The sequence below is a fragment of the Podarcis gaigeae genome, assembly GCF_964106915.1.
Source record: "Podarcis gaigeae genome assembly, chromosome: 1".
NCBI classification, from domain to species: Eukaryota; Metazoa; Chordata; class Lepidosauria; order Squamata; family Lacertidae; genus Podarcis; species Podarcis gaigeae.
This window is the reverse complement of record NC_139678.1, coordinates 28,693,744-28,708,690: the sequence shown is the minus strand read 5'-3', so window position 1 is coordinate 28,708,690 and position 14,947 is coordinate 28,693,744. Positions and strand designations below refer to the sequence as shown.

Sequence of the window (14,947 nt, the reverse complement as noted above, 5' to 3'; positions counted from 1 at the left end):
GCTATGAGGTTGCTTTGAAGTGATGCCCTTGAGGAACACTGGAACATAGGGAGCTGCCTTATATTGTGTCAGAGCCTTCACCCATCCAGTTTAGTATTCACTACAGTGACTAGCAGCTTCAGGAAGGAAATTGTTCACAGCCATACCTGGAGATGCTGGGGCTTGAACCTGGAACCTGGCATATGTTCTGTCATCAAGCTATGGCTTTTCCTGGGCTGGGGGACAAAAGGCATCCCCTTGTCAAGCAGACTTTAGCTAAGCGGGTCCCTTGTGGGATGGACTTTTTCATGTGGGGCACCTCTTCAAAGGAGGGGTAAACTCTGAAGTATCCTCCAGCTTGGATTTTAATCAGGTTCGCCTCTTTTTTGAGGGGAACATTCCTGAACATCCCCCCTCAAAAAGAACTTGTTCTTGGGCCTTAGCTCATTGAACTTCACCCCAGCATTGTTGCTGTTCAGTGGAGTCAGTTTACCCAATGAGCTGTCAGGTGTCAAATGAAAAATAGTCAAGTGGTTTTACTTGCATGTGTGAACCAGGTGAGGGGTTAGGCCTGGGAAGTCAGGTTTAGTTTTCCTCACCACTGTCGGAACTCCTCTGCTTCTTCACAGCCCTGTAAGAAGCAGAATGTCAACGAGTAAAGTTCATCTCATTGTCCCATCTGAACTCATCACTTGATGAATTTTCTTTGCCCTTGGCTGAAGAATAGTTTGCACAGGGGAAAGGATGGATCAAATGCCAGGAACTGAGATCCAGTAAAGGAGGCAAGTCCCTGCTTCCCGCTGCAGCCCCTTGCTTATTACAGCATGTTTCAGAGGGTACCTCAACTCCACAGAGCAGATTCTCAGGAGGTATGGGGGGAGGAGGAGTTGACTAAAACTGCCTCCCTCAGAACTGGTGAAAGTTTTTTCTGCCATTCCTCCAGTGAGAGTGTCCCCCAAGCAGAATTCCACCCGCTGGAACTCTGGATCCAGCCCATTAAGCTCTGCTGCACCTGCTTTTGTTTCAGCATTTTCTTGGTCAGTAGTATACCAGATGAATCCTTCTACTGTTCCTTTGATGGATATAAGAGCATTGTTGAAAATATAGAAGTGTAAACTGCTGGGTGTTTTTCTTCTTCATTAGTTGATCCAAAATGCAACTCTCTGTTGATGGTCGTAAGGGAGAGTTCATTTTTTCTAGTCTTTCAGATCTGCTGAGTTTGGTAAAATAGCAAGACAAACTGTTTTGTGCATGGCAGATCTCACCTCCTTCCACAACAGTGAAGGAGGAAAAAATCCCTTTGATTGATGGATCTCAGAGGATGCTGTTAATTCATTACACCCAGATGGCTCAGTGGCTTGGGCCAAGTCAAAAAGTGTGTTCCTCATCCTGAAATCTCCACAGTTTTTGCTGTTGTATTTAAGGGAGAGGAACTGAAGCATAGTATTAAATAATAATGGGGAATTAACTTGATCTCCTATGGCAAATAAGCATAAAATCAGTGGTTCCTACCTGCAGTCTGCAACTGGATCCTCAAAATATGAGTGCACCCCCTTTGTTTCCTATGCAGTTCTGCCTGTGTGTGAACTAACCCAGTGACTAATCCCAATTTTTGTTTCTCTTATTTCTGGTGCTGAAAATAAATTGCATTGATACAAAGGGTCAAGAGGCAGGGTCAAAGGCACCAACAAAGAGCAGGAGCTTACACTGTACCAGATCCTACCAAACATTTTCCTTTCAAAGACCAGCTGATAGGTCTTTGGATAAAGTGGACACTTACTAGAGAAATGAACTGTCAGTTCCCTTCTCCCTTTCCAACCTGCATTGAAGAAATGATTGGGAGTCCCAAACGACATTCCATCCCATCCTTGATGAAAAGCAATCACGAGGAGGCAAGTAATAGACAACTTGGAGAATCAGGCTGCATTGTTGAGAGAACTAGGATGATTATGGTGAATCTTGGCATGGTGGGGGAGGCAAACTTCAGTTATTATAAGCATTTCTTCTGAGCCTGCCTAAGAGGGAATATGCTACCTTCCACACCTTCTTTCTGCTGCGTGCCACAGTTTTCTGTTTGTTGCTGAGTGTGCAATTCTCCATGTCTTCTGTGTGTCCTGGATTTCTGTTGCATGTCCATGGAATAGGAAAAAAAAAGTGTTTGGTTTCCTTTTCTTCTTTGGTGCATGACGACAATAAATAATGGTCTCGTATTATGACTCTTTTCCAATCGCTGCTCTTTCTTTCTTGCTTTCCTCACTATCCCATCTCAGGACCAAGCACCACTTGCCAAGAAGACTCCTGTGCCAACCAAGGCATCTGCATCCAGCAATGGGAAGGCTTCATTTGTGACTGTTCCATGACTTCCTACTCTGGGAACCAGTGCAATGATCGTGAGTACCAGCTTTTTATATGGGATTTTGCAAGGACCTAGAAGGCATTTGATGTCTGGTTTGGTAGCTTAACACTGGGGGTGAATCCTAATGTTGGAGCTGCCTCATCATCTTGCTAGGCAACTAGCTTTAAAAGCTAGATTACTTGAAGAAAGAGTAGGATAATTATTTTCCCTTTGATCTAATATGAAAGTGCTTGAGTGCATTCTGTTTTCATATTTAAAGACAAATGAAATGAAAGGGGGCTATTGATGTTCTTTTTATAGCATCCAGATGGAACTGTGTGTGCTAGACAGTAATCAGAGTTTTACTAAATGAAGTACATTAACTTCTTAAAAGTTTTCCAGCCACAGTGTCCGGTACTTAGTCTTTTCTTAAGTGGCTGCAAAAGCTGAAAAGGTATCAAATTGAACTCTTGGAGGCTTTCTGGTTCTGCAAATGATGTTCACAATTTCCTGTTGGTGATTGTGTGCTAAGGTGTCACTTGTTGGTAGACTTTAGCAGTAGTAGCCAGTGTGATCGATATGCACTGTGGAACTGGTCTCCTGACACCAGCATCAGTGAAACTGTCGTAGACAGTGTTGGAGTGATGGACAGTTTGGATGCTCTGGTGGGAGTGCCTGTTTAGCTTCACCAGTGCATCTCTGCAGCCACGACCTGGTCCCTTCCGTTCCCTGCTCCAGTACCATCCAGGCAAGCTGCAGTGATGCTGGTGTTGGGAGGGTGGCTCCATGGTGCTGTTGCTACTGGACTTTGGTCCTGTGTTCATGTTCATCTTTGACATGGTAAAGTCACTGTGAAGTGGATCTTCTGACTTCCCTTCTGTATAATGAGAATGAGTTTAGCATGTCCTGGAGATCCACTGAAAGCTAAGCTCTCCCCACAAAACTCATAATGGCATTTAGAAGATGTATTCTTCAAGCAAAAATGACACATTAAAATCACCTTGTGGTGACTTTACCACATTCATGTTTAAGATGGGAACTGGGTGTTTCATGAGCCTACAGGGGTATATTCATCCTTTAGTCATTCAAATCTTGCTTTCAATTTGGTCACTCCAACTATCATGATATGAAGCACTACATTTATCTAGTGTTAATGTCGGGAAACCCAAGGTGCGTGGGGGGAAATCATTGGGAGAGCAGGAATTTGATGCTGATCCACAAATGCAGCAGACGTGTGTGACACACTTTCCCCCTTGGGTGATACCATTTGGACTGCACATGAGATATCATTTGTTTGGATGCATTTCTTCTGCACCCTATCAAAAGAAACAAAACAAATTGCTTCACACATGTCAAAAATTGGCACATCAGAGAGAAACTTGGCCTAGAATTCTTTTTCCTCATAAGCTAGTTTTCTGTGCACACACATGTGTTCCCTGCATTGGGGAAAATTAAAACTTGCAATCTTCCAGCTGCTCTATGGCATGGGAATTGATGCATGTATAGATAGCTAGTTCTAAAATCCCAATCAAATGCAGTGCAGCCAGATGTATATCAATAGGCACAGAATTATTCCCACTTTTGTCTTTTATGCAGAGATTCACAGCTCAATCATAGTAAATATGCCCTAAGCTCTGTCTGGAAACAGATGCCTTTTCTGGCTGTCCTCTTCCTTTCCCTTCCCCTAATTTTTTGTTTTGTTTTGTTTTTTAGCATGGCACTTATCTGCCCCACAGTTCCCCATGAGACACACTTCTTTGTCAATCATAGGCATGTTTCTTAGGAAACCACTTTACACAGAAAATGCAACCCTAGGACCTATGAAGCTACATTTAAATAAGTGTTGTGGAGTGATCTAAAAGGGTTAGTGACATCATGCCCTTTCTGGGTTCTAATGAATTGGGCCACATGATTCCAAAGCACTACAGAACCCATTGGCACTAATGAATTCAGACAGACTTCAAATTGTCAGCAAGTTCATTTCTGAGTCTGTAATTAGAACTTCCTTAATGTTCAGGAATCAACAGATAGGGTGTCATATAGGGCAATTGGAGGGCAGATTGATGTGAGTGAAAGTGACTCCGTGGGGCTTCTTCTGATCCTTAAATTGTGCATCATAAGACACATGTTATGTATGCAGGCATCATGTAGGGAGGGCTGTAAGCATGCCTGTTTTCTAGAGAAGGTGCTAAAAGGACTATAAAGAAAATGTCACAGAAAAATGCTGGAAGGCAATGAAGTCCTTTATATTGGCCCTCCTCGCTGAGGTCATCAAAGACCTGGTTCTGAAGAAAGGCTCCTGTCTTTAAAGAGCAATGTGTCAAAAGTGGCCCCACTCATACAAGGAAAAACAGATTTGAATTGTCAACAGCCAGGTGTCTCTTGCATTCTTGTGCTGGTGTTTTAGAAGTGGTTGTGGTAGGAGGATGTCTCCAAAAAGGAGCGAGAAAGGTAAGTTCACAATGATCGCTCTAAACCTGTTGTGCTGAGATCTGCAAAAGGTATGTCCTTGGTTGTGTTATGCTTGCAAATGATTGTTTGGGACTGGACTTTTTGCAATGGCAGATTTCGTTCTTACAGTTCTCCAACACACTCTGGGGTGGATAGCATCTTTCCAATAATGTTGTACAAGTTCCTTGCTGTCCTGAGTGCCAGTGTGATCCAGATGCTAACAGGGGTGTATGTATTGTTAATTCGGCCAGAGTGGAAATGCTGTGCAAACACAGCTGGTAAGTAATGTATTGTCAGGTAATTTGGGTCACAAAGGTTCTCATGTGTCCACAATAGGTCATAAGATGATATAATATTGTGAGAAACTTCATAGTGCAGAAATGGATCCTTGTAAACTAGGCAGCCAAACGTCACGGAGCCATCCAGCATAGTTTGTGATATTTGTTCCACTAGCTTAGGCTTATTTAAACTGAATCTTGATGAATTACACTGAAAAATTTAGGGGCTTAGTATATTACATCTTCCTTCTCCTTCTCCCCTCACCCACATGTCTGAACTGCTGCCATGAAACAATTGCACTGGCCTCTGGTCAGAGATGCTTTGGTTTACTGCTGCAGTTTTCCTGACCTTGGAAGCTTCTGCAAGTGTCACCAGACCCTTTTAATTCTTCTTCCATGTGTGAATCCAGAAGGAGAAAGGCAGAAGAAATGAAGTAGCAACAGGTAGCATGTGGATTAGCCCTGGGGCATTAGCCAAAGTATAGTCTATCTAGGTACCCTTGGCACAGTTAGCTGCAACTTGCCCAATATCCCCTTTAGTGCAAAGACCAATGAAGTGCTGATTTGTGGCTTTACTGATGTGACATGAGATGTGTATTGGCTCAAGGAAAGCTTTTGTCTAATTTCACTGTTGATCCAGTGTGTGTTCTACATTACTTACCGATGCAAGTAAGTTATGAATATTTAAATAAAACGACTTAGAAATGGCAGTTAGATCACAGATGGATATGCCGTTTCTCTTCCCGGTGGCTATGACCATGTGGAGGCCTTTTAAAAACCACTCTTGCACCAATGACCAGGAGTTCCTGGCTTGCAGCAGATCAGTCGCCTGCAGGGGGCTCATGTGTAAACAGTAAAACACCAAACAGATGTCTCTTGCTACATCTGTCAGGTGGTCATTGATTAGTTTTCCTTCGTTTTTGTTGTTTCTGTGTATGTTCAAATTATAGGTTGCAATACATTATTGATTGGTATTGTTAAAACAGGTTTTTCGTTCAGCCAACAGGAAAAACAAATTGCGCCTCTCTCTTGAATGTGTGTCCAGATACACTTCTAGGCTAGATTCCTTAATGTTAACTTTGTGGTGGGGTTGCAATGCCTGCATTTTCAGTTCCCATGTTGCACTGGTAATGTCTGACGTTCTGCATCCCAAGGGTTATCCAAGTGGGTCAGCTTTGCCTCCTTTTCAAACTGAGAAGGTGAATGTTCACAATTGTACCTGTTGCTATTGGGGCCAATTACACTGTGCCCGGGTGGGGTGGCCTCTGCAATTTCATTGCCAGTGCACTTTAGCTTGATTTGCTTAGCAAAAGCCCCCCTTTTGCCACTGTTTAATTACCACCCATTTATTTCTAATGTGCTCAATTTGTTACCTTACAGATCAAAACAATATGCATGAAAGGGTTATGGGGTGCAGGAAATAAATCCACATGTATCATTAGCTGTTGATGAATAAACTTGTAAGCTGCTAATTTTTACCTGGTAGTAGTCTTCAGTGCTGTTTGCAAACTCAGTGGAAAGACTTGGTACGTATATTTGAAAGAGATAGAATTCAAATTATGCAAATTGTAGCTCAGGAGACCAGGACACACCCTATCCTACTCTCTTCAATCTTCTTTTGCTTCGCACTCACTGTCTGTACCTCTGTTTTCACCAATCTGTGCCATTCCTGCAATCCTTGAAAAACGTTCTATCCTCATCCCTCTACTACTACTCTGTATTCTACCTAGATAAGAAGCAAAAGTTAAAATGTGGGGTGGCTTTTATAGATCCCAGGAGCAGTATTGGAAGTGGCCTTTTGCTTCATATTTCCACTGGCTTTCATTCCCTTTCTCACATCCCAAGTCTTTGCAGCAGCCTTCATACAGAAGTGCGCTTTTGGTTTTTTATAGCATTGCATGCCAAACAAGAGCAATGTCTTCCATTGTGGAAACCGTCCAAGGAGCTTTTAGGTTCCTCTCAGCAAGCACCGAAACACTTCTCAGCAACTGCAAAGCATCAGGCTGGGATGCAGACCAAGAGCTTGCATGGAAGCATGTCCGCCTGACATATTGTTTTGTGTACTCCTCAGGGATACTGAATTAGCCCTGAAAATAATGAGAATCAACGTCAGAAGAGTTGGTTTCCAAATGTTTTGCGTCAGGTGTCCACAGAGAGAACCTGAGGGAAGCTCTCTAGAGCAGAGATGGGGGAACACATTTCTTCATGGGGAATTTTCTAGGTGCCGCATGCCATGGAGTGGCCAGAGGCAGAGGTGAACGTTAGTGAAGCAGCCACTGCTTACTTTCGTCCAGTAGTCTGTATCTAAGCTATGCAAAAGTCAGAGGTTTTGACATATACCCCACACATCAGTGTAAGTGAGAGGCATTATCACAGCTGAATGACAAGTTCCAGACAGGCAAAGGTGTTTGAAAAAGCATGACAAATGGCTGTGCAGGGACCTGGCCTTAAGGACAAGGGGTGTTTCCTGGAAGAGCCCTGAGGTCCAAATAGAGGCCTCATTTGCCCCCCCCCCGGCCTGATATTCCCTATCAGTGTTCTAAAGGATATCCTCCTCCTCCCTCTCACCTGTTCTCCTCATGTTACTAAGGCCCCATCTATGTTTCAAATGTATATTGGCTGTATATTTGCCTGACTTGAAGAACTCTGGATTTGTTTGGTACCGAGAATTCTTTGTTACAGACTCGTTGCCCCTCTAGCAGAACTACAGTTTCTCAGGTTCCCTGGAGAAGAGAACGAGTTTGAAATCCGTTTAAATCTGTGGCATGAATATCTCCTGAGAGTCAGACTAAAGAGAGATACTTCCAAAGACACAGGAGGAATTGATTAATTTTAGGCTTTTCTTGTCTGCTCTGAATCTACACTCCTCATAGCCCATGTGTAGAAAGGAAGTTCCATTGAAATTATGATGACTTGAAGGGAGATATTTGTATTTTAGAATGAATGAGGAGCATTCTGTGAACCCATCTGCCCAACACAGCTAAGCTGGGGGTGTGGGGGACACATTTTACAAAATGCACCCTCCTCCATTCCAGCAATTTTTCAGCAAGGCTTGTGAAACCAAACAAAATAGTTCCCCTCACTGTGATTTAGCTGCATGGTGCCATTATGGCATTCTTGCTGCCCTCACTCTGATATGGCTTTGTGTGATTGTCACATAGCCAGATCTGATCAGCTCTGTGTCTTGCTTCCTGCATCTCCCATAATTATTTGGGATTAACTCACAAATACTGTACCATATTTTAAAAATGGCTTAGAAATGGCAAGGGGGTGGCTGATGAATCAGACAGCTGATGGAGTGCTAACCACACTCCTGCGGTACAGAATGACTGTTATGCATTTAATATTTGATGTGTTGGAATTCTAATAAATACTGTTTTTTGTTTTGTTTTTTAAATGACAAGTCAGGGAAAGAAGCAGCTGCAAACAGGTGGTGTTTTCTTTCCACTTCACTTTTATCTTCCAAATGTTGGTGGGTGAAAAATTTGTTGTGGCTCCACTTGGGATTGATAAGTGAAATAAAATGCTAAAGACCTCTGTCCCTTTGGAGGAGCAAATTCTTCATCCTTTAGGGCAATGGAGGGTGACCTGTGGTGCTACTAATGTTTCTTGACCACACTTTCCATTTTCCTGAAACATTGGGCTTTCTGGAACAGATGGGATGTGGAGTGCAACATCCATTGGGAGGTAGGTTCCCCACTCCTGCATTAATTAATTAATTAATATCCCACCCCCTCCTCCCAAAGGAGCCTAAAACCAAGAAGGAATGTTCCCTAGATCCACACGAGATTGTAGTTGCGAAGCTGAAATGTAAGTTAATTTCCAAACATTGTCACTGTTAGCAACTTGGAGCTGTGTGAAATTTTAACAACAGCTCTCCACTCTGATAGACTTTTGCTATGCGTCAGTGTTTGAGTACGTGCAAATCTGATCCTTGTGCCTGAATTGTGCACTCCTCTCCCCTAGTAAAATCAACTGATTTCTCTTCTGCCTCTCCTGTCTATCACCTTGGTCAACATGGAAATGGCTAAGCTGATTGGAGTAATTTTTGTGACAGCTTGTTACATGCAACATTTTGACACAAGAACTGCAGTCATCCCCTGGTGGTATTGATGCCCATGTGAATCTGCAAACATGTGGATGCTGTGTCTGCATGTACAATGTTCTCATGCATCCACTGACATCAGTAGGATGGAAGCAAGTTCAGCAGTCATCTCTGAAGATCCCTTAGAAGCCTTATTTGATGGAGACAGTGTGGTGAGCTGAATAAATCCATACTACAAATAGAAACTGTGTGTGTGTGTGTGTGTGTGTGTGTGTGAATGTTTCTTTTTTAAAAAAAAAATGACAGAGGGAAGAAAAACAGAAGCAGGTTAAAAGGATAAGCCCAGGCCCATATTCTTGATTGTTATCCGACCTTCCTAATATGCTCATTATTGCCTCTCATTGGAAGATGGCTGCCTACTGATCTCCAGTGGAGTTTAGCTGTGCATGGAGACATATCTCAGCAATGTTACAAGCTTGTTATCCAGGGGCTGTTACAATAGGCTGATCTGTGGAGCATTGTGGAAAAACATGAAAATTTTAAACTCCTGTCTCAATAACAATTCCTGAGAGGAAGATTTAGGTGGGTTATTTAGGCACTTCTGAAATAGACTTTATATCTCTGAGTGTGTTAAAGGAGCCGGAGGGATGTATGTGATTATTCTATGTGGAGTTGCTTCATATTACCCTAAAAAGAGCATTCTCCATCTGGAGAATCCAGCTTCCAGGGCTGAATTGCCTTTCAAGCAGGGTTAGAAAAAGGGTCCACACCCCTACTTCATAAGGATCTGAGAATGTAACCTGGTGTACCTGACTGATGATGCATGGAGACCTTTGCAGTGCACTCCCTTGTCCTGTTGACACACCCTTGTTACATCTTCCGTTTCACAATCTGGCACAAACTCCACTGCTGACACTGGTTCAAATTGGGTAGTGGGGTGTGAATCCCCAGCCAAAGCCAGTCACCCATATTCCAGGCTATATTCTCCTCTTCTGCAGTTTCCCCCTACCAGCTATAGAACAACACTCACCGGATTGCCTAATATTTCACTTAGTGCAGCAAGCAAGTCTGTCACATGTCATTCTCTCTAGCCTGAGGCAGAGACCTGTATTGATTAAACGTGGCAGGTTTCCTTTATAACTCAGTTTTGATTTTCAGAAGCACTCTGTTCCTGGCATTAAAAATTGTGACACCCCACCCTCTCAGCTTAAGCAATATAACCGTCATTGGTTGTGCTTTTGACATGGCTTTGATTAGATGGAGCTGGTGTGATTTGTGTAAATGCCAGTGTTTCATAGACAGTAATGTTAAATAACTGCATAAGCAAGAGCAGGATTTTTCAAAGCTCACCCTCGTAGCTCTTTCATAAAATATACTGAAGGAAGCTCAACTGCTTTAATAATTATTCTTTTTCTTCCCAGTTGCCACCAGATGGCCCAGGAATTAAGTGATAGGAAGTTTCAACTAAATAGTTCCAAAACCTTTCACTCCTGCTGGGATTTCTCTTGTGACATTTTAAAGTTGGACCAGCAATCTGTTTGACTCATGGAGACATATAGTTTTGCTAATTGCTATTTTGTTGGTACTGGAGAAGGTCAGGATGGTGGAACAGTTTTGATTTCTCTGCTTTTCAGTTGCCCAATCTTAGATTCAGTTAGCCACAATTCTGCATGCATTTGCAATTTTTTAAAAATAAGGAAGGGCTCATGAAAAATAACCAGCATTTTAAAGCATGTTTCTCCCAATAAACACATTTTTGCACGTGTTTTCCTCTTAATATAATGCATTTTTGTATATTAGTTTTCACTACTCTATGTATTCTGATGCATACTTCTAAGGTGCACAACTTTTTGGACTGAAAACTGCACCGCAATATTCAAATAAGAGTTTATTTTGAAAGATAGCTGTGTTTCCATTCGCATATTGTTTTGGGAAGTACAAATAAGATAGGCTAACATTAAAATTTATGTCATAAGAACCTAAGAAGAGCTTGCTGATCAAGCCAATGGCCCATCTAGTCCAGCATCCTATTCTCCCAGTTGTCCAACCTGATACCTGTGGGAAACCAGCAAACATGACCTCAGCACAAGAACATGCTTCCCTCCTGCATCTCCCAGCAACAGGTATTTAGAAGTATTGCTGCCTCTGATTATGAAGGCAAAGTTTTACCATAATGGCAATGTCCCCACCCAAGATTTCATGTAGAGGTGCTAAACTGGAGGGAGCTTGTTTCTGCAAGGCTTCACATTAAGCTAAGCCAGTCAAGCATGGGGATGCTTGAATAATTTGATCCCTGTGGATCTCCTGTATGCAATCTCTTTTACTAACACAGAGATCAAAACTATCCACAGGATTCTGCACTTCTCTTGATGCTGTGGCACAGTTCTTGGCAGTTTAAACTGCTCAAAATAGATATTTAAATGTGTATTTGAATACTTATTTGTCGAGGATTAGAAGATTCACAGATTACTGTAAAATGGAATTACAGGTAAGACAAATGCAAAAGTGATATGAACTAGAATTAGACAGGTTCACTCATTCCTAATTGAGAGACTTCTAATAATAATCATGTCTTTGGTGCATGTCAGCATTGAGAGTTCTTTATTCAAGACTTCATACATCAGTATAGCATCAATGCATCAATAAAGAACCACCCAAGAAGTAGGGAGGAGCATGCAGGCTGCAGAAAGTATTTAGGCTTCTGAGGACTGGTGTGTGCTTGCTTTTAGAATCCAGTGCCAACAAATATTTTCACAGATCTAGCAAGGCCTGCAGATGTCAGGAAATCTGATAGGGCTTTGCTGGAATATCTACATCCTTCTATTTTGTCCGAGCTGGAGCTAGGAACCAGGGCTGAATTTGGTGGCCACCCTATTGTTCATCATGGGCTCAGAGAAGGGGATAACACGGAGGTGATTTTAAGTTGGGTTTTGGTTTTGAATACCTCCATAGTCACACTCTCCCTCCCAGACTGCCTTCTAGTATTATGAACTCTCCAAGGTGCTGAAGCCAGCTCCACATCTAAAATAACTTGCTCGACTCTGGTATCAATAATGCACCCGCCAAGCATAAATTGTTCTTTTCAAATGGACATGGGCCGTCATCTCAACAGAAACATGGTCAGGGGTCCAATTCATCTTCCCTTTGCTTGTGCTTCTAACTTAATTGCCTCGCTTGGCCCAATAAAAGCCTCTGTCAGCTTTGCTGATTTCTCATAACTATCTGTCATAGCAGCTCCTTTTTGCCTCCAAATTGCACTAAATGACCTTCCAACTGCTACATCTCTGCCCTGCTGATCTCAGGTGAATGATGAAGATGGATGACAGGCATCACAGGCCATCAGTCATGTGATTGGTAGGGGCCTAGGAAGCATCTGTGTCTTTTATAGTTCATCTGCCACAGATCTTTCCTAGCTCTAACAGACACACACACACACACACACACACAGAGAGAGAGAGAGAGAGAGAGAGAGAGAGAGACTCTGGAGAATATCCTGCCAACTAGGACCAAAGTGGCTACTTTAAGACCATATCTGGCCTTTAAGAGCAGCTGGATCTGTGCACATTAGCAAGTAGAGGCTAATGATTTCGAGATTTTGATACTGTGAGAAGCATCACCTGCTGATCTCCTCAGCATCACCAGCCCAATTATTCTGCTCATTTGGCAATTTTTTCTGACCTTTTTTCTTTTTAAAGAAAGCAATGTGTGGACTAGTTTAAAAAGCAAATCAAGAGAATATAAATCCCAGAAAATAATAAAACAGAGCTAGGTCAAATGAGTATCAGCCTGCAAAATGCTGCCATCACATAGAGCCACAGTGTTATAGGAAACTATTTTTCCATGTTGCCCAGGGTGGTCTATCCTGACCACCAGCAGTTTTCCAGGATCTCACGCAAAAGAAGGTCTTTCACCTCACTTGCCACCTGATCCTTCTAACATACCTCTAGTATGTTAGAGAGATTGAAACTGGGACGTGCTGCATGAACAGCATGTTCTCAACTGATGAGCTGTGAACCTGTCAATATATTTATAGAGCTAGAAATTTTGTTTATTTTTATTTTTTAAAATGATATTTATTCAAAATTTCAAAAGTACAAGAAAAAGGACAAAAAATAAGAAAAAAAGAACAGATACATCACAACAAGAAAAAAGAAAAAGAAAAAAAAGACAAATCCCATATTACATCTTTTCATTTGCTTATTTCTTTGACCTCCTCACACCTCCCTTTTTGTATTCTAACTTAATTCGTTGTTTCAGCAAATTCTTTACATCTTTCTCAATTCTTATTTAGATAGTTTATCATGATAGTCTAAGCTATTAGTTAACAAATCCTTTACGTCTTTTACCATATTCTGTTATTCAATTTACCTTAATTTGTTTAACCTTGTCTTACCATAAAAGAAGACCTTAAAGTTCAAAATTTAAAACATAAAACATATTTATACATAACTCCTTATATCCTTTCTACTAAAGCCAGATAATTCCATTCCAACATTTTCCCTAATATTTCATTAGTTTTACACTAATTCCAAAAATAGAAAGAAAATTTTCCTTTTATACGCTCCCCCCCCCCCTAATTTTTATCCAACGTCCCTTCTTCCTGGTCTCGGGTTATGTCAGTCCTTACTGTCCATTCCATCCAGTCCATCAACCTGGTGATCTTATGTCCGAGGCCCTTAAGTCTCTTCTATGCCCCTTCTGCAGATTTTCTTCTTCTTCTTTATGCTTACACTTTTCCTTATCTTTTGTTGGTTTCTTTCTTAATTTCTTCCCTTTCTCCTTGAGGAGTAGGTCTCTGGGGAATTCCAACCGATAGTTATCTCCATCTTCCTTCATCAGAGCTAAAAATTTTGTTTAAACTTCCTTTAAGCATTTTTTTTTTTTGCTTTGGATGCCTAATGAAAGGTCAGGGCTCTTGAAACATTGTCTGCTGCAACTGTGTGCCATCCAGATGTTGTTAAAACTCTACCTCCCACCTTGCCCAACTACCATGGTTATTGCTCAGAGATTAGTCATTGTCTGATACATCTTGAGGTCACCAAGATAATATTTAAATGCTACTTTTAAATGCATTTCACCTAAAATATCCCCACACCTCCCTCTCTCTCTCTCTCTCTCTCTCTCTCTCTCTGTGTGTGTGTGTGTGTGTGTGTGTGTGTATTTAATACATGCATGTTAAATCTATTTTGACATGTGCCTTTGAGTCTGAAATTGCATTAGGACATTTGGGAAGTGCAAAACCCATTGGATAACAAAAATTCCGATCTGCACATAACTCTGGCAAATGGCAATCAGGTCAGTTTGTATCAGAATTCATAAAGACTGAGCCCCTCAAGCAGCCCTAACTTTATGCTCTGGGAGGTGTAGGAATGCTAATGCTAATGCTAAAATAACAACAACAACAACAACAACAACAACAACAACAAATTCCCATGTGTGAACTGTGAGAGGTTGTGAGAACTCTGGCACTTATCATTTCTTATTATTAAAATAGTTTTGTTATTTGGCGACATAACAGTTTCCATCAGTCTCTCCTCATTCTGTTATTAGTGGGAAATACTAAAACCTTCCAGGTATTTACTCAGTTATGGAGTACTGAGTATTTTTGACAAGGAAAAATGTAATGAACTTCTTTAAGACCAGCTTGGATTGTAATGGTGCCTATTTTTTCTCTATCCCCTTAAAACCATTGGGTTTGGGGTGTGATTGCATAGCCCATTTTAAGCACACGAGACCTCTAAATTCACGCTATCGTAGGCAGAATAGAGTTTCTGGCAGGCAGCATATTCAGCAGATGGTTCTCTGCCCACACATCTCTATTTTTGCATAGGCCCCCAATGTTTATATGAGCAGTAATGA

At 41.7% G+C, this 14,947-nt stretch overlaps 1 protein-coding gene across 27 annotated transcripts in view; it reads left to right on the top strand.

Moving 5' to 3' along the window:
- Positions 1-14,947, top strand: part of NRXN3 (neurexin 3) — a 1,202,656-nt gene that overhangs the window by 548,565 nt on the left and 639,144 nt on the right. For all 27 annotated transcript variants that reach the window (XM_083730619.1, XM_083730616.1, XM_083730611.1 and 24 more), the window contains one exon: positions 2,250-2,369. In XM_083730619.1, the coding sequence (XP_083586745.1) occupies positions 2,250-2,369 (120 nt within the window). The remainder of the gene's footprint in view (positions 1-2,249; positions 2,370-14,947) is intronic.